The sequence below is a fragment of the Pelodiscus sinensis genome, chromosome 10 (assembly GCF_049634645.1).
Source record: "Pelodiscus sinensis isolate JC-2024 chromosome 10, ASM4963464v1, whole genome shotgun sequence".
Taxonomy (NCBI): domain Eukaryota; kingdom Metazoa; phylum Chordata; order Testudines; family Trionychidae; genus Pelodiscus; species Pelodiscus sinensis.
The window spans coordinates 4,793,618-4,813,996 of NC_134720.1; the positions used below are offsets into that span (position 1 = coordinate 4,793,618).

The 20,379-nt window shown below is 44.1% G+C and overlaps 1 protein-coding gene across 8 annotated transcripts in view; it reads left to right on the forward strand.

Annotated features, from left to right (window-relative positions):
- The window catches only part of GIGYF2 (GRB10 interacting GYF protein 2), a 128,326-nt gene that overhangs the window by 11,121 nt on the left and 96,826 nt on the right, over window positions 1-20,379 (forward strand). For 5 of the 8 annotated variants that reach the window (XR_012906183.1, XM_006123679.3, XM_075937383.1 and 2 more), the window contains exons 3-4: window positions 9,208-9,337; window positions 14,695-14,790. Coding sequence is in view for 4 of the 8 variants with exons in the window: in XM_006123679.3 (XP_006123741.2) it covers window positions 9,208-9,337; window positions 14,695-14,790 (226 nt within the window). In the remaining 4 variants the exon portion in view is untranslated. Of the gene's footprint in view, window positions 1-9,207; window positions 9,338-14,694; window positions 14,791-20,379 lie in introns of those variants that run through there. The other 3 variants (XM_075937384.1, XM_075937386.1, XM_075937387.1) reach the window with 1 other exon arrangement.

The following is a 20,379-nucleotide window of genomic DNA, read 5'->3' on the forward strand; positions in this document are numbered from 1 at the left end:
GAAGAGAAGAAAAACCCTGTTAGTGTCTGTGCTAAATGAAGCTAATAGTGGGCTGTAAGTGTCCTATATTTAGCTTTTGATGTCATTTGGGGGTTGAATATAATGTCCCAGCCAGGAACAATGTCTTTGTTCAGCCCCTGGGTACATGTGTCAAATTGTCATATGAAGGCCAGTTCTGTAGTCTCTCCCTTTAGTTGGATCCTGAAATTACTCCACAAGAGGATGGCCATTTTTAAGTCCATTAATGAGTGCCTGGATAAGTTAAAATGATCCTCAACCCGTTTCTGTGTGTGAGCATTTCAAATATCTGATTTGTGTCCATTAATCCTTTCTCATAGAGATGGTCCAGTTTGACCAATATACAAGGCAGAGAAGCATTGCTGGCACTTGATGGCATGTATCATGTTAAAGATGTGCAGTTGTATGAACCTCTTATATGGTGGCTTATGTAGTTAAGTCCTGTGATGTCACTTATATAGATGTGTGGACAGAGTTGGCAATGGAGTTTATTGCAGGGGTAGGTTCCTGGGTGAGAGTGTTTGAGGTGTGATGTGTGGTTGCTGGAATGAATTTGTTTCAGATTAGGGGTTTGTCTGCAGGCGAGGACGCACCTGTTTTTCAAGGCATGTGAGAATGAGGGATCATTTTCCAGGATGGGTTGTAGATTGTTAATGATGAGCTAGAGGGGTTTAAGTTAGGGGCTGAAGATCATGACTAGTGGTGTTATATTACCTTGAAGTTGCTGAAACCAGGGTATTTGTCTGACTTGGTCAATCTGTGTTTTTACTTCCCCAGGTTGGTATTTAAGTTTTAAGAATGTGAGCGAGAAATTCTGTAGGTGTTTGTCTCTGTCTGTGGGATTGGAGGAAATCTGGTTGCATCTTAGAGCCTGATTATAAGCAATTGATCAGGTGACGTGTCCTGGATGGAAGCTAGAGTTTTGTTAGTCTCCAAGTTGTTACAGGACCACTTGTTTTACTCAAAACTAGTTCTGTTCTATAGTGACTAAAAGTAATCATCGTATGAGACTATTTAGTGCTCTGTGATAAGAGTTGGAAGTTTCACGCCATGGTAATAACTAATGCATATACATCAGAGGTTTATTTGGGTCTGCCTGACTTCAGTGGGTGGACTTGACCTCTTAAGAATACTTCTAGCTCTAAATTTATGCAGTTTTGTAAAATTTTGAGCATGAAGCTGGTCTAGTGGGGGGCAAGGCAAGTAACTTTTTCCCAAGCTTATCATAGTTTTGTAAGGTTTATTAGTTTATATCTTTTGGCAGCGTCACATAATAACTTTTGCAAAAACATGATGCATTTATTTGCTCTCCTGAGGTTAGATTAATGCTCCAGCAGATGTAGATGGGTGGGGTGATCTCTTTAGCAGCAATGATGGAGATTTGTGTCAGAATGGAAGACGGGAATCAGAAAGCATCTGAACATCTTCAGGCCTTTCTTACAAGAAGAAAAACTTTAGCATAAAATTTTCAAAAGCTTGGGCTCCTAAGTCACAGTAAGTGCTTTAAAAAACTTTACTGTTCCAGCCCTACCCATTAACCAAAACTGGTAAGCATTATCCATTAATGGTGATGCTTACCAGTCAACTGGTTAACGATTAACATCCCTAATTTGTAAGAGCTTTAAACTACGGACAAAAAGGAGCCAGGACATTAAGCTCAAAGCCCTACTTCTAGAACTGATGCTGACTCTGGCACTGGATGGGTCCCAGTTGAGCTTGGCTCACAGCACCGCTGTGTCAGCGTGGAGTGCTCAGCCAGGTCCGTCATTGGCGCCACAGAGACTCCTTCCACGGCATCAGGTCCTAAAGCACCTAGTAGAGAATGTTTCTTGCTCGTAAGGGTGAGAATAGGGCTGGAGGTGAGCTTGGACCCAGGAAGGGTAGCTCATCTCCTCCCGGTGGGAGTAGGGGCTCAGCTTCTGTGGAGTGCCCCAGCCTTCCTAGTGATGCGCCAGCCACTCGGGACATGGGACACCTCAAAATGCCATCAACCCCAGAGGCCCTGCAAGTGGTGTAGGACATCTTGTCCTTTCTGATGTCATCCACACAGATGTTAGCTGCTCCCAGATCAAGAGAGAAGCTTTCAGTGCGGCTTTCTTCACTCCTTGCAGGGAGCATCTTCCCAGTGCTCGTCTATGCAGAGCCATTGTGCCACTGATATAGGGCTGCCCACGTGTCAGCACACACCATTCCTCAGGCTTTAATCACCCATTGCGTATGAGGTGATGCAGACTAGAGACGCACACAACTCCACAGCCTCGGTACCAGAAGCATTGTAGCCTCAGTGCAGAGTCTCACATATGAAAACCATTATTGGGAATTTTATTTTTTGTTCATTTCTTGCACTTGAAGTATTCTTCGATGACATCTTTGGCCTGAGATTCCTTGCCATAGTCTTTGACAACCACACAACTGCAGCCCACTATTTTGCGAGGTTTTCCTTCTCTGTCGATTTTGCAGAGACCTACCCACTCACCCAGTTTCTTGTTGTCATCAACTTTTATCAAGTTGATCTTGATAAAAGTTGATGACAACAAGAAACTGGGTGAGTGGGTAGGTCTCTGCAAAATCGACAGAGAAGGAAAACCTCGCAAAGTAGTGGGCTGCAGTTGTGTGGTTGTCAAAGACTATGGCAAGGAATCTCAGGCCAAAGATGTCATTATTGGGAATATGGGTCCTGGTATCCAATGAACAGATCCAGGCCCTCACTCTGGTGTAGGCGCTCCTTATACTGGCACCTTTCACAGTCCTATTCCTGCTCGGCACTGATGGCCAAGTATTCAGCGTCTATTGCCGGATTGCCAACCCAGATCTGTCAAGCGCTATCACCAATCATGGGTCTCGACATAGCAGGTCGTGTCTGTAATACAGATCCCACAGCAGTGAATGCAGCCAGGATTGGGATGCCTGGTCTATCTTGGTGTGGCCTGAATGCCCCCCCAAATATGATGCCCCTATCCCCGGCTTCAGAGTTGGACCAGGAATCTTTGCAGGCTGGTCAGGGCCCTCCATTTGCAGTACTGCCTGTCCCAGCAGCCCAAGGGACAACGTTCGGTACTGTGGCTTTACCTTTACCTTATGGGACTTCTCACAACTGCCGCCATGGCACAAGCCAGCATCTATGAGATTGGACGAGCCCTTGGTAGACCATTTCCTGCCCACAGGAGTTGCAGTCTCCCCTGCTTGGGATCCTCTGAATGACTCAACCTCAGGAGCAGACTGTCGAAGTGGCTCCTACTGTGCTGGCATCATCATTTTTTATCCCTAGACAAAGCTATTGTGGGGCCACTGCCAATAGTCCATCAGTGATGTCAATGATCATCAGGAGCTGTTAAATAAGGGTTTCCTCAAACCTAAGGTTGCCTACAGAAGAGTGAGAGGAGTCCTTAAACACACTGTTTAATGTCCTGAGCATGGCATTCCCAACCAGTATTGCACTGCCAGTATGTGAGGGGGTGGCGAAGGTCAACAAAGCCCTTTGGCAAAGCCCCCTATTGCTACCTCTGATATCTAAGTGGGCAGAGTGGAAGTAGCACGTGCCTGCCAGTGGATATGTATACCTTTACAACTACCCTATCCTGAACTCAATGGTAGTGTCTGTTGTCAACAAATGGAAAAGACAATCTATGCTGCTCTCCAAAACAGAGATGAAAAAATTGGCCTTTTTTTTGGGGGGGGGGGGAAGCTTATTTGTTGGCAAGTCTTCAGCTCAGGGTGGCAAATAACTAGGCACTCTTCAGCTGATACTGGTTTTGTATCTGGCAGTCTATAGCCAAATTTGCTGACTCCCTACCAGAACCCCCAAGAAAGGCATTTCCAGGCCATTCTTGATGAAGGCCAGAGGTTTGCAGGAGTATAGCAAGTGGCCTTAGATGTGACAGACTGTGCTGTGCAGGCCATGGTCTCCACTGTTTTCAAGCAGCAAGTGGTGTAGCTCCAGTCTTTGGGTCTTTCTGCCAAGATCCATTAGTTTATGAAAGATCTCTGTTTCAATGGCCATGGTCTGTTTGAGGAATAAAACACACAAAAAAGTGCATGGCCTCAAGGATTCTTGTATGACCCTAAAGACCGGGGTGGGCAAAATGTGGCCTATGACTCAGCAGGAGCCTAAGGTAGCCTTCCTGTCTTGCCCGCATGCCACTCAGAGTTGTCAGCTGTGGGGGATGTGCTTTTCTGAGTGCTGTCATGAGCTGCTCCTGGTGCTCAGAGAAGCACATGGTCACTCTGAGTGGCATGTGGGGACATGGAAGGCTGGGAACCTGCCTGAAGGACCTGCTGGGACTGCTGGCTGGGATTTGCCTAGGTAAGCACCTCCCAGCCAGAGCCTGTCTCTGGCACCCCAGTCCCTCCTTCCCCCAACCCTCTGCCCCTTCTTGCGCCTCTACCCCTTGAAAGCCAAACTGTCTGCACCTCCATATCTCCTCCCAGATCCTGCACCCCAGTGACCTGGAGCAGGTAACTACTCAAATCCCAGCATTCTTGTCCCAGCTCGCAACCCCCTTCCAGACTCTGCACCATCTCTTATACCCCTTCTCCAGGTCAGAATCCTCTCCTATACCCATATCTCCTCCTGGGTCCTGCACCCCCTCCTCCACCCTAATGCCCTGCCCTAATTCTCAATCTCCTTCACCCAAACTCCTTCTCAGACCCTAAACTTCCTTCTGCATCCCAGTTTCCTACATAAGCTCACTTCTGCACCCAATATTTATCGCAGACCCTGTACCTTCTTCACTAATATCCTGGAAAAGTATGGCCCTCAACCACTTCCCGAATTACTGGAGTGCCCTCCCACCAACAATTATTGCCCACCTATGCCTTAAGACCATAGGCCAGAGGCCTGTGTCTACAGGCACAAGAGGCAGCACTTGGAACTGCAGCTCCTCCCTAGCTATGTGGTCAGCCTAAACAGGTTCCCTTCCAAATAAAGCAAAGGTGTTGAGACTTCTGCCTCTATGCATGACATCTCTGCTTTCCCTCCACTAGAACCAGAAGCAGCTGTTTTGAAAGTGCTCCTGAGGGTGATGTTCAAGTGACAACACCAGACCCTGTCATCCATTCACATCCTCGGACACAGAGTCTAAGGATAACATTCCTATCCATCCTTGCTAATAGCTATTCATGGTCCTATCTTTCATGAATTTATCTAGCTCTTTTTTGAACCCTTTTAAAGTCCTGGTCTTTGGACTCACATCCTCTGGCAAGGAGTTCCATAGGTTGATTGTGCATTGCATGAAGAAATACTTCCTTTAGTTAGTTTTAAACCTGCTACCTATTAATTTAATTTGGTGACCCCAAGTTCTTGTGTTATGGGAACAAGTAAATAACTTTTGCTTATTTACGTTCTCCACATCAGTCATGATTTTGTAGACCTCTATCATATTTTCCCTTAGTCTTCTTTTTTTAAGCTGAAAAGTCCCAGTCTTTTTAATGTCTCTTCATATGGCAGCTTTTCCAAATCCCTAATCATTTTTGTTGCCTTTTACTGAACTTTTTCCAATGCCAAGATGCCTTTTTTGAGATGAGGCGACCCCATCTGCATGCAGTATTCCAGAGTGGGTGTACCATGGATTTATACAGAGAATAAGATATTCATTGTCTTATTTTCTATTCCTTTTTAATGATTCCTAACAGTCACTTGGCTTTTTTTTTTACTTCTGTTGCACTTTGGGTGGATGTTTTCAGAGAACTATTCACAATGACTCCAAGATCTCTGAGTAGTTAAAGCTAATTTAGTCCCCATCATTTTGTACATATAGTTGAGATTATGTTTTCCAATGTACATTACTTTGCATTTATCAACATTGAATTTCATTTACAATTTTGGCTCAGTGACCTAGTTATGTGGGATCCTTTTGAAGCTCTGCACAGATCCTGTTTCTCCAACCACCTTTATTTTTTCCTGTACACCTGGGTGTACATAAAATTGGGCCACCATGCTGCAAAGATATACCCTACAATTTATTTCTAACCCTCACCCCCAGGCCTCCTTCCCTTTTTCCCCTTCAGGGATCCCTCTCACAAGAGTTTGCTGCAACAGGAGTGCAAATGCTGTGGCAGCTGGGGGCAGTACAGGAAGTCCCCCCTCAGAGGTAAGGGGTTCTCCCCCAGATGCTTCCTGATTCTGATGGCCACAGGGGGCTTATATCCCCATTATAAATTTGCAAGACTTCAACATATACCTGGTATAGATCAAGTTCCTCATGCTCTCTTTGGCCTGCATCATTTCTTCCTTGGATCTAAGTGATTGGTATGCCGCCCTCAATTTGAAGGATATGTACTTTCACATCATGATCTTCAGAAGCCATCTGTGCTTTCTTCATTTTATAGTGGGCTCCTGTCACTGCCAGCTTGTGTTTCCATTTGGCCTGGTGACAGCATTGTGGGTGTTCACAAAATGCATGTTGTGGTGGCATCTTACCTTGGGCTTTGGTGTATCCTGATCTACCTGTGTTTCTATGACTGAATGATCGGGGCTATTCCAGGTCTCAGGCCCAAACATCATCGTGGTACCGTTGGACGTGTGTGGTGTCTTTGTAAACATGGAAGAATAACCCTTAATATCCGTCCTACAGAGAGCTTATGACTCCATCAAGGTGAGAGTGCCCCTTCCCACAAAAGGTTCCAGACAATGAGATCTCCCCTCCTTGCAGGCTTCTCTGCATTTCCCAATGCAGTGGTGCACATGTGCTAGGCCATAAGGCAGTATGTACCTATGTCGCAGGTCTTGTGAAGTTCTGTATGTGACCTCTACAACAGTAGCTAGTGTTAGTTTCCATCCTTGCCAGACATTATCTGGACAAGGCTGACGCCGTGCCTCTTCCCCCTTCCCTCCCACCACGATTCTGACCATATTGAACTGGTAGTCCAATCCCAAGAGGGTCCCATGTGGGAGTCCTGTTCAACAGTCTGCAGCCTTCAGTGTCGTTGATGACAGTCTCCACGGAATTCAGCTGAGGATTGTACTTCAGTGAATTGTGAATCAAGTCATGTGGTCTATTCATGACCTGCAGTTGCACATAAATATCAAAGAACTCAGAAGTCGGCCTCGCATGAGAGCTGTTCTTGCTGCACCTTTCTGGCCACGTGGTTTGCGTGTTGATAGACAATGCAGCCTCCATGTTTTATATCAGTAGGCAAGGAGAACATGGTCATTGTCCCTCTGTCGGGAAATGCTAAACCTTTGAGAATGTTACGTTTAACATGCAATTCACCTCCCTGGTATCAGGAACACACTGGTGGATTGACTGAACACATTTTTCTTCTCTCTCTGTGATTTACCCTGAAGTGATTAAGTTGCTTTTCCAACAGTGAGGGATTCCCCAAATAAACCTATTCATCAGCAGGCAGAACAGGAAGTGACCTTGGTTTTGTTCAGTACTGGGGCATGCTCCTGACATGTTGCTCCAGTCCTGGTCCAGGGAGCTACTGTATGCATTCCTGCTGATTCTGCTGATGAACAGGGGCTTCTCAAAAATCAGGAGAGACAACTGTGACTTCATCCTGCCTTTCCTTCAAAGGTGGTCTCTTCTTTCCACGTTACACCAAACATCTTCCTACTGATGGGTTTTTTCCTCAAGCACTTACACATCACAGACGTCCACCAAGCAGTGGCTTTTTATCTGGAGTGGACCAAGACTTTCTGCAAGTTGTTGTAGCTCTTTGTTGTGATGGCGGATTGGATGAAGGACCTGCGGTTCTCAAAGGATCCCCAGTTGGGTTACATTCTGCATCAGGACCTGTAATGAGTTAGCATAGGTTCCACTGCTGCATCTGGTAAAAGCCCAGTCAGCAAGGCTGTCTCTACATTGGCACGATTTTGCGCAAAAGCATGATGCCTGTCTACACTGGCGGGGAGTTCTTGCGCAAGAATACTGATGTTCTAATGTGTGAAATCAGTGCTGCTTGCGCAAGAACTATGATGCTCCCTCTAAGGAATAAGCCCTCTTGCGCAACTGTTCTTGCGTCTACACTGGAACGGATGCTCTTGCGCAAAAGCACGTGCTAGTGTAGACATACTCTTGCGCAAATACTTTAACGCAAGAACTCTTGCGTTAAAGAGTATTTGCGCAAGATCATGCCAATGTAGACATAGCCCAAGAGTTCAGGCATCTTCAGTAGCCGCCTTAGCCCATATGCCCATCCAGGACACGTAATGTTGTCTTTGGTGCATATGTTCACGGTACATTATGACATCACCTGGCAGACCAGAGGGAACGCTGTTTTCATCAGAGTAATGCTACATGCTCATCAACTCCTGCTCATCAACTCCTACTCATCTTGATTGATATTGCTTGGGAATCACCAAACATGAAATGGACATGAGCAAGCACTCAGAGAAAAGTTAGCTGCCTGTTCTGCAACTGGTGTTCTTCAAGATAAGTTGCTCATGTCCATTCCATAACCTATGCTCATTCCCCATTGTTGGAATTTCTGGGAAGAAGGAAATTGAATGTGTAGGGCACTGGCAGTACCCTTTATACTGTGCCATATATGTGTGATCTTGGGGGGGGGGGGTGCCAGAGTTGGTCCTGTATAAATACCACTGAAGGAAAAAACTTTGACACTGATGCATGTGGCAAGCCCACACACCTAACATGAGATGGGCATGAATACCTACTCTTGAAGAACACCCAGTTATGAAACAGGTCTAGTCTTCTAACTTAAAGGAGCAGACAAAACTTAGACATGCTTGGAAGCAGTAGTCTAAAAACAGTAACAGTTAGTTTAAAATGCTAAAATTGTCTGTTGATTGCAGGGAATTTTGTAAAGCATAAAATTGTTTATTTTGGTATTGTTTTAGACTAACAGGTAAAGTAGGGCTTTCAAGGAACGTAAGCAGTGGGGGTAGAAAAGCAATTTTGGGACCATACTATATTTTAATGCATTGGTAGATATCAGGAAATGCTGTGATTGTATAATTAAATTCCTGTCTACACTAGCAGAGCTTTGTTGCTATGCTGATGTCATGGTGTAGTAACATGATTTTCTTCATCAAAAAAATCATCTTTGGATTATTTCCTCTACTGCTATAGGATATCTGTGAAGCCAATTGATTCCAATTGTTGGACATATTTTATCTGTCTCAAACTTTTGTTTCAAGTCTAGTGCAGTGATAAGATAGCACAGATATGGATTCTGTCCATTTTAATTTTCCTCCTTCTTTCCTCCCCCTCTCCCTCTTTATTCTAGGCTGCGAGCTCTGTCCAGTGGCGGGAGCGTGACATCGCCTCCCCTTTCTCCTGCTTTGCCAAAGTACAAACTAGCAGATTATCGCTACGGGAGAGAAGAAATGTTAGCACTTTTCCTAAAGGATAATAAGGTGTGTATGGGGGTTTGGTGGGTGGGGAGAAGGCTTTTCTCCACTATTTTGTAATTATGGAAAGAGGCGCCTCGGAACAATGTGTGTCTATAATGTTTTTAAATGCATATTCCTTATTAGAGAACAGAAGTGCTCCTTCTTCATATTTGTCCATATAGCTAGCTGCACATATACACCATGCATATAAGATTGGAATCTGTAAGGGGCATGTCTGCAACATGCATGTCCTAGAGTCTCCTTCCTCCCACCTGAGAGCATAAAGGGTGGAGCCACCCTAATCGACTCTCAGTTCTTCCCACTCCTGACCGAAAGATGGAACTTAGCAGTGTCCATCTGCTATCCTGTAGCTCTTCTCTTTTTAGATAAGGATTGAGAGGTTTTTTTAGTGTAGTTACAATAGCTATCTGCCTTGGTGTATTGGAAGGAAAATAAATCATGCATCAACTCTGGTCATTGATCATTCCACTACAGCATTGATGCTTTTGGTGACCTCTCCTTTGGTATTGATATCCTTGGTTCTGCCTCACTTGGTACTGTCCTTCCCAGTTCCTAAAGATCTTGTCGTTATGCCAGTATTCATTACTCAGTGCAGTGTTCATAATAATTAACAGGCTTCTGTCAGTACTAGAACCAAAGATGTATGCACTAATAAAGTTGGTATCCACCAAGCTCCTCTAGCGTCCTTCTTTGTGATTTATAGGTAGCTATCCCAGTATCCTTAGCCTCCCAGTATCTTTAGCCTCCATGAATATTGGAGGTTGGCTGCACTGTAGGAGAAAGTTTATTCCTGTCTTTTCTTCATCCAATCATAACAGGAAACTTTCTTCGAAATTTGGCCATCCACCATCAATGTCTATGAATAGAAGTCCAAAAGGAAGGCTAGAGGGCACTCTTCTAGTTGACATCAAAAGAGGCATGGGTTGGACATAACCCTCAAAGGAGTTAGGTGTCCTTGAAATATGCCCCACTGGGTATCCTGTTCCTGATTTTTGTGATTAATATTTTAGAGGGGACCTTAAAGCAGGGTAAATGTGAACTGATCTTTGGTCTGTCTTATAAATGGTTCATTTAAGTTCTTCGTGTGGTGCCATCCTAACAGGTCACTTGTATGCAGGTGATTCAGTGCCAGCTTCACAAATCATGTTTTCTGTTTTCTCCATGCTTGGTGAGTTGTTTGTTGCCTGATATAATTAAAGTTTCAAGTTGAAAAACGTTCTGTGTGTATTTTCATACCAACCGGGCTCTGAGAGTACTCTAGCAAATTAACGTGTACCAAGCCATACCAAACTCATGTTCACCACATTTGTGGATAACAGTCACAGCAATTCAGCACCATCCCAACAAGGGATCTTTATTTTTCCATGATCACTTGAATTCCCAGTGTCTCTTGAAAAATGAGGGGCCAAAACCTCATGATAATCTGTGTTGGTACTCCTGACCTGATACACCTCTGGATGGATTCTCCAATTGATTTACCGGATGTGTCACATATTATTTCCCAAAATCAGGGCCAGATCCTGTCCTTCATCTCTGCATCTGAATGCATGCATGCCTCATTTGCATGCCTGACATTTGCAGGGCAGCTACCTGAAGCTCACTACACATATTCACACAATACATTACTAGTTAGTTCAACATAGCTAGTTGAGCAGAAGATGCTCTTCTGAAGTGCAGGACACTTAGGCTTAAAACAGAAAGTCTTCTAGAAGACTAACATCTCTAGATCAAAAGACTTTGCTGTCCAAATTCCTCCGTGTTCGCTAGATCATAGAACCATAGAGCTGAAAGAGACCTCAGAGGGCTGGACTTGATGACCTTCTGCCCTAGGCAGGACCAATCCCATCTAAAGCAAACCAGCCAGGGCGTTAAGCCGAGACTTAAAAATCTCTAGGGGTGGAGACTCCCACTACTTCCCTAGGTAACCTATTCCAGTGCTTCACCACTCTCCTAGTGAAATAGTTTTTCCTAATATCCAACCTGGACCTCTTCCACTGCAACTTGAGGCCATTGTTCCTTGTTCTGCCAACCGTCACTACTTAGAACAGCCTTTCTCCAGCCTCTTTGGAACCTCCCTTCAGGAAGTTGAAGGCTGCTATCAAATCCCCCCTCACTCTTCGCTTTTGCAGACTAAATAGACCCAACTCCCTGAGTCTCTCCTCGTAGGTCATATGCTCCAGTCCACTAATCATTTTGGTCATCCGCTGGACCCTCTCCAGTGCACCCACATCCTTTTTGTAGTGGGGGGCCCAGAACTGGACACAATACTCCAGATGAGGCCTCACAAGAGCTGAATAAAGGGGAATAATCACTTCTCTGGATCTGCTGGCAATGCTCCTCCTAATGCAACCTAATATGCCGTTAGCCGCCTTGGCTACAAGGGCACACTGTTGACTCATATCCAGCTTCTCATCCACTGTAATCCCCAGGTCCTTTTCTGCAAAACTACTACCTAGCCGGTCGGTCCCCAGTCTGTAACAATGCTTGGGATTCTTCCATCCCAGGTGCAGGACTCTGCACTTGTCCTTGTTGAACCTCATCAGATTTCTTTTGGCCGAATCCTCCAGTTAGTCTGAGTCACCCTGATCCCTATCTCTGCTCTCAAGTGTATCTAACTCTCCCCCTAGCTTAGTGTCATCTGCAAACTTGCTTAGGGTGCAATCCATCCCCTCATCCAGATCATTAATAAAGATATTGAACAAAACGGGTCCTAGAACCGAACCTTGTGGCACTCCGCTAGAAACCGTCCGCCATCCTGACATCGAGCTGTTGATCACTACCCGCTGGGCCTGACCTAACCAGCTTTCCATACGTTTTACCGTCCATTTATCCAATCCATATTCCCTTAACTTGCTGGCAAGGATATTGTGGGAAACTGTATCAAAAGCCTTGCTAAAGTCAAGATATATTACATTCACTGACTTCCCCATATCCACAGAGCCAGTTACCTCATCATAGAAGCTAATCAGATTGGTCGGGCATTGACTTGTCCTTCGTGAATCCATGCTGACTATTCTTGATCACTTCCTTTCTTCCATGTGCCTCAAAATGGATTCCTTAAAGATCCCTTCCATGATTTTTCCAGGGACTGAGGTAAGACTGACCGGCCTACCTGGATGTAGTTCCTTGGATCGTCCTTCTTCCTTTTTTTGAAGATGGGCACTACATTAGCCTTTTTCCAATCATCCAGGATCTCTCCCGATCTCCCAGACTTTTCAAAGATAATGGCCAAAGGCTCCTCAATGACATTTGTCAACTCCCTCAGTACCCTCGGATGCAGTAAGTCCGGACCCATGGATTTGTGTACGTTTAGCTTTACTAAATAGTTGCTAACCTGTTCCTCTACCCACCACGGGCTGTCCATCTTCATCCCATCTTGTGTCACTTAGTGCATTCGTCAGGGAGCTGACCTTGTCTGTGAAGACAGAGGCAAAGAAAGCACTGAGTACTTCAGCTTTCCCCACATCTGTTACTAGGTTACCTCCTTCATCCAGTAGGGGCCCCGCACCCTCTTTGATCACCACCTTCTTGCTAACATGCCTGTAAAAACCTTTGTCATCCTTCACATCCTTTGCCAGTCGCAATTCCAATTGCGCTTTTGCCTTCCTGATAACCTTCCCGGCATTCTCGAGCTATACATTTATAGTGCTCCCTGGTCATTTGTTCAAGTTTCCGCTTTCTGTAAGCTCCCTTTTTGTGCTTAAGTTCACGGAGGATTTCCCCTGTAAGCTAATCCTGTCTCCTACCATGTTTGCTTCCCTTGCTACGCATTGAGATGGTTTCTTTCTCTGCCTTCAATAAGGCTTCTTTAAAATACTGCTAGCTCTCCTGGACTCCTTTCCCCTTCATGTTGGCATCCCAGGGGATTCTGCCCTTCAGGTCTCTGAGGGAGTCAGTCTGCTTTTCTGAAGTCCAAGATGTGTATTTTACTACTCTCTTTCCTTCCTTTGGTCAGGATCCTGAAATCTACCATCTCATGATCACTGCTTCCGAGGTTGTTACCCACCTCTAGATGTCACTGTCTACTTAGTGTTTGTGTTATACAGTTCTCTCCATTAGCTCAGTTGGACTCCACTTAGCTGCAATTTGAACCTTTCACATTTCTGTTTAGGGTTCTGTTCACATTCCACACTCATGAAGTCAGGGAAAGTCCTGGTCCAAAGTGTTCCTCCACTTGGCAGCCCCTCTCGTATGTGAAATCTAAATACTGTCTTTCTGGTCTAGATGGATCCCTCCTTTGATCCTTTGCAGTCTTGTTCTTTGCCACATTAGGCAATTACTTTGACTAATAGAGTGAGATCCAACTACTGACGGTAATAGTTACTTTATCTGCATGCAATAAAATTTAACACTAAGACCTCCTCCCAAGTTCTCACTGAAAGTAGTCTCAAATTTACACTTGGATCAGTTCATTTCGTGGTATTTTTTTAGTAACACTTTGTTTCTCTCCTGGAGAGACTGAAATCTCATCCACTGGATGTCTTGGTAGTACTATCATACTCCCTCACCAGGAAAAAATGCTTCGTCACCCAGGATTTTGTATTCTGTGGGACTAGATGTTGGCGACAGGCCACTTTAACTCATAACTGTCATCCTAGTTGGTATCTAATTGTATAAATATCTGTGTGAATTGTCTGAATTAATTCATCTTGCATTATGGCATGCATGACAGCCCAAGGAGCCTCATTTGCATGCCTGACATTCGTAGGGAAGCTACCTGAAGCTCATGACACATATTCACACAATACATTATTCCCTAGTTGCCATATTGGATGGAATGACCTGCAGTCTCTTTTGAAACGGGACCCCTAGTTTCTACTTCCTTGGAGAGAAGTGCTCAATAGTCATCAAGAGCAGTATCTACATGATCAAATATTTGAAGAATGAATAATTACTTTCTTAATAGTAACTGTGGTTCTTTGCGATGTCTTCTGTAACCTGTCCTCTTTCCCTGCTTAAATAGAGTGCCTTAGTACTATGATTCTGTATTGAAAAAAGAACTGAGGAAGTTAGGTTTGCTTCACCCTTAATGTCCTTGGGTAAGAGATGTGAAGATATGCAGGGTACAAGTATCACCCCAATAGACACTGCTGGTGAAATCTGTTTGCATGAGCATGGGTTGCATGTGCATCTAGAATAACCTCCACATGGACAGCACTTGACTCTGAAGTAAAAGAACTGCTTTTTGTCTCGCTGTGTTCATTGATTCTTGGGGAAGAATACAAGGTGGGTATTGAATACAGAAGATTTTCTGTTGATGGAGGTTAGAAGTTGCCTAGTGCCATCTCTGGAATGCGTGTACCAGGGCATAATGCTTAATCTGTGGTGTAACTTCAGCATGCTATCTTCCTTTCCTGCAGATACCTTCAGACCTTCTGGATAAGGAGTTTCTACCTATTTTACAGGAGGAGCCCCTACCACCACTGGCACTTGTACCTTTTACAGAAGAAGAACAGGTTGGTATCTGCAGAGGTGTAAGAGGTGACTTGATGAAAAATGGGTCTGAATAACTAAGGTAGGGATTAGATTAATGGCAGGTGACAAATAAGCTCTATAAGTATCTGAAAATATAAGATTATCAATATGGAAAGGGTTAAGACTGGGAGACTTGATCTAAGAGTTCTGTGTTAAGTTCAGGTGCCTGATATTAAAACCTAGTTGGCATCATACACTCTTTAACCAGAATCCTTTTGTTCACTATTCTTCCTCTGCTGTAGGAATAGTGGGCATTTTCTAGCTGAGGTGGTCATCTAAAATTACCAGATGATTCCAAGAAATGAGTGGTTAGTGTGGGTGCTGGTTTTTTTGTTTGTTGTTTTTTGAGAGAGCTCGGTTTGAGTTCACCGAATTTTCATATTAGTAGGATAGCTGTTAGAAGAAAAAGTAAAGGTTTTAATGAAAGTTTACCTTTTGGTTATTGGTTACTGCCTAACTGCTGATTATTCAAGTGTCCTCTGCCTATTCATGCTCATGAGGTGCAGCTCTGATGGTGGAACTTTTCAATAGCAGTGTCTATGGAAACACTTTTGCTCCCCTTCCTGGTCCTCCCTTTACTGTTCCTGAATGTTCTAATGGTAAGACTGTAAAAAAGGGTGTGTTGCTCTGGCAATTTGTCTTCCTCCCAGCTACCACACCTGGCAAATCAATAACTGTTGTGGGCCATTGGCCTGGATCATTGGCTTAAATGCTTTCTCTAGTGTAAATGGTTGAATTTTAAATTTGAGTGATAGATTTTATTTATTTTTTTGAAGTAGTATTTTAGTGATTACAAAGTTGGTTCAGTGATCCAGTGGTGGATCCAGAGATCAAGAGGCCTCTTGATCTGCTGTTGTTTTGGTATACAAGCCTAATAAAAGATGTTTAGCTTGCTTTCAGGAAGGACACACTCAAGAAAGCCTTCTATCTGCAGTTGTTGCCCACTGAAGGCTTAGACAAACATCAGACTAGACCTCCCCCCTCCTCTCCAAGTTCTGCTTCTGCAGGAGGTCTGACAGCCACGTTTTTTGGATTTGGCATGTTTCAAATCCTTGGGCGCTCTGACGAGTATCTGCCCCCTGTTGCTTCTGGTGAGAAACCGTAGAAGTCTCTGTGGGAGGTGCTGTCTGCTGTTTTAAGCTCCAGGAAACCTGTAGGCCTCAAGAAGAAATCGAAAACTGTTGAATCCAAAATTACAAAGCAGAGATGGAAAAGGCCTCTGAGCAGAGACCTCCACTGCCCCCCCTGCCCCTTTCCCCTGCTCCCTTGGATCTAGTTACTTCAGTATTAGAGCTCATCTTGAGTGCCAAATCTGATAGGGGTGGTCTATGGATTCTAGGCATCCTGGTCTTGAATTGCAGCAGAAGGATGCTGGTCTTTAGTCCTGGGGGAATTCCGCACCAAAATATTTAAAAATCCCGTGTACAATATTTTAAAATTCTTCATATTCTTTTTCTTAAGGTAGTATGATCACGCACAGTTTTTAATTATTTTGGTAATTTTATTTAAACGACAGTACAAAGAGTGGACTTGAATTGGGGGAATATTGGAGGAATGCTTCAAACCCCCTTTAACAGTAATGTAGATAGCTATTAATCAACAAATATATGCAGCCATATGCTCAGTGTTATTATCATAGGCAACTGTGAAGAGCAAGTGAGGGCTGAGAAGTCCAACTCAGTTTATATTGACTTTCTCAATATGTTCAGTAGCAGTTCATTGGCCACACTTCCGTAGGATTTTTTTTCAGTCCTATCATAAGCATTTATAAGGCTACATTATCCTTTGCAGTATAGCTCTTTTATACCACTCTGGCAATGTAAAGGAGCCTTAAAACTTTTACAGCTGTTGATATGCCTGTTGATATTCCTGAGAGAATTCACTAAAATCAATGGGAATAATTCACCAAGCAGGCAGGCTGCCACATTCTGCTCTGCTTAAGGGGACAGAGCCTGCCTCACATTTGCTTCCTCAGAAATACCCTAAACACCCTGCCTTGCCATGCAAGCTTTCAGTGTCCTTCAGTCTGTGTGTCTCATACATATGCCCCAGACCAGCTTCTCTGGGCATCCAAAGCGATTTGCCTGCACTGCTGGGGGTGGCACTTCTGATCACTCTTCATTTACTTCTTCGTGAGCAGTCATTTTGCTTCAGGGAAGCAAATAAATCTGCATGGGCCATAAATTCTGCATATGTGCAGTGATGTAAAATTCCCCTAGAAGTAAACCTGGTCTTACAACGAAGTAGCTTATATATCAGACACCTGGATGCAGTACTCTTTTTTTATAAGACCCTTTAACAATTGTCTTTGTGGATTGCAGCTCAGATAAATCATATGAATCAACTAATGGAGTTTATTTTGGATCTGGAAGGGTGTGACAGAGGGGCAACAGACAAGCTCTGTAACAGCCCTCTGTATTGTTGATTCTCCTCTGGAGAAGTGGAGCTCAATGGAAGAGTTTCAGAAATCACCATCTCTCCAACCACTGAAAACTTCCATGTGCTCCCCTTGTAAAATGCTATCACTCTTGTATTCTGCCCCCCCCGAGACCTCTGATCACCCTTCTACTTTTGAGGTCTAACCTGCCTACTCGACTTATATGGGCTATAAGGAGAAGTATATTGCGGGGCCAATATATGGAGATGGTTCATTCCATTGCAGATACTATGAGAGAGAGAGCCAAGTGTGAACTTCTAGCTTAATTGACACGTATCCTGATAGGCTAAATGGACCTATTGACATTGCTTGGAGCCACAACATGCCTGTTATTCTGGGGTTCCTCCCTTTCCGAAGGCTAAGGCAAGTCTTCCATCATCAGGTCTGAAGCTCAGAGATCGATCAATGGGAACAAAGAGCAATTTCTTGACATTGTACCAGACCCACTGTCATAGGAAGAGCCTATGGTATCTGAGGAATACTAGAAATGGATCTGAACCTGAAGGACTAGACCGCTCCAAGATTAAAATGTAGGGATTTACTCCTAGTTTTCCCCTGTGAGTATGCATTATTTTGTCACGTGATAGGGTAGCAGCTACACTGAAGATCCCCAACTGAGATTTCCCCTTCCCCCCCATCCTTGGCTCTTCATCTAAAAACAGAATTACATTTCTGGTTCTAGACTATTTCAAAAGCAATATGTTGACTTTCATTTCTGCTTAGATAATAAAAAGGCAGATAGAATATATGAACTGCTATGTGAAGATTTCTCACTTTTTCCACTCTCACCCAACCCCCAACTCACTTGAGAGAGAGGCTGTTGTCCAAAGGTCTAAAGATGTCAGATACACTCCAGGCCCCCTTTATTAAAAGAAAAAAGATCTATGTGTGGGGTTGAGTGGCAAATTAACAAGCTGTTTTGGCATTCTGTTAATACTATCTTTGGCAGTATTTAAGTTTTAAGGCCTTGGTTACTGCTGAAGTTTTTATTGGAGCAGTTGATTTTGCCATTGTTTTGACATGGGTGGTTTTGATCAGTGTTTGTGAGTAACTGGTCTGTGGACTGACACTGGTCCCTAAGATTTCCCTGACAGTTTAGGGATGCAGCAAGCCAGTCTCTAATATTAAAAAGGCGGAGAAACACTGCTTTAGCTCATTTGGGATTCCTTCCAGAAATCAAAGCTAAAGTGGAGGAACTTCCTGTCAAAGGACATGAATTATTGGATGACAGGATAGTGTAAAATGGTGCAACTCACCACTGCATCACATCCTGCTGATCACTCTGGGAATTAGTTGTGCTCAATTCTGGAGAGCCGTTTTCTGGCTGGTATCTCACCTGCTGTTACTCTTTTTCTGTTGATAGCTCCACTGCCTTATGTTAGGACTCGCCTCTCCCCCAAACCACGGCACCCTTCTCTCTGGGTACTGCCTCATAGTATTGTCCCTATGTTCTGGGGTCCTCCTTCTCCAACCACCTAAACCCACTTTATCACCTTGTTGTCTAGCCCCTTACCTCTGGGACAAACGGTAGTGTGACATGCCAACGCATCGTAGGCCATGGGGTGTGGAACTATTGCCTTTGCCTGCCCTGGTGCCTCCTTGCTGCAGCCCTAGTATCCCTCAGGCCCCTGTCACTAGGCCTCAATCTGGGACTATGGCTGGCGCTCACATGGCTCACCCTACCTTTCCCCAGCACTCCTCTGTCCATGGTACCCTGGCTAGCAGGCAACTAGGTCCTTCTCCCTGTAAAGCTGGAGTGAGTGTGCTCTGCCTGGCCAGCCATCTCTTTATACAGCCCTCTTGGGCTCTGGCTGCAACAAGGCCTATCATGATTGGCTCGTAGGTACAGCCCTTTCCTAGGGCTGTTTTAGTCTCTCTTATGCTTTTTTATTTAGGAATATACCAATATTAAAAAAAAAATTGTTATACTAGTGTTCAGGTATCAGAAGCAACAGTTGGTCCTCATCTTGCATTTTATTTTTCTTGGTGGCACTACTACTGAACGACAGTAGCAGCATCAAAGCAGAAGATCTTTTAAGCCCTGTGCAAAGAGCAAAGAAACAAGTGTCAACTTTGGACCAGGTTTCAAGTTGGATATAATGCCAGAGAATTGTACATGCATTTTCAGGCATTTCTTACCCACTCCATTTGGAGACTGACTGTAACTTCAGCGATAGCTGGAGTGCTTCAACCACCAACATATACATAGTAGCAATGGTACTCTGTCCGTTATTCATGGTCCACTCTTCTGAGAGCTTGTTAATATCAGTGGTTCTCTCTTTGGGAAGCAGGAGCCACAAAAGCAATAGTAGGGGAATTCAAAGGGAATTCCCCTAAAGAAGGATGGAGGTCTCTGATCTAGATGACACCTGAGAGAGCTTGATTCCTTCATTAGGAAGTACTCTTCCCATTATGTTGACTCTGGCATATATAATACCTTCCCTTTCAACACACGACTGTTTTGTTATCTTGACCTACGGGGGAAACGTTTCCATATCTCGGACTAGCACACACAAGTATCTTGGTTTCCTAGTAGGAGAGGATGACTTCTAGTTAAGAGTCATTCCCTTTTGACCTTTTTACTGCACCTAAGGTTTTTACAAAGTGCACTTATCTGTATATGATTGGTGATACTGGACTCTGTCAGTAGTACTTCCTTGCCTGAAAAATGGTTTGCAAAGATTAAATGAGCCATGTCTTGGCTATACCGACTTCCATGCCAAAAGTTGTCCTCTGTCCCAGTATAATGGACTTCATAGGTGACTTTCAAGTTACACACAATGGGATACATGCCCCGTAAGATGAAAGCAGGGTTTTCTGTATGCCTTCTTCTTGATCCAGAGTGTAACTTTTAAAAAAGGCAAAACCAAATACAAATTAGTACAGAGCTAAAGTAATTTTGGTGACAAGTGATTCTCAGACCACCTTAGGCTATCAGAAGTTTACCAGTCAGTTTACCTCCCTCTTATTCCAGATCTGTTGAATTAACAGAACAAAGTTTATTGCCCATACCTAAAATTCTCTGTCTGAAGCTTGGAGCTGTAGGCCTTTGATAGATTTGGCGCACACTTTTATTCTAGAGATATGTGTCTTAATTAACTGTTCTCATATCCATTGGTTTCCTATGCTGACA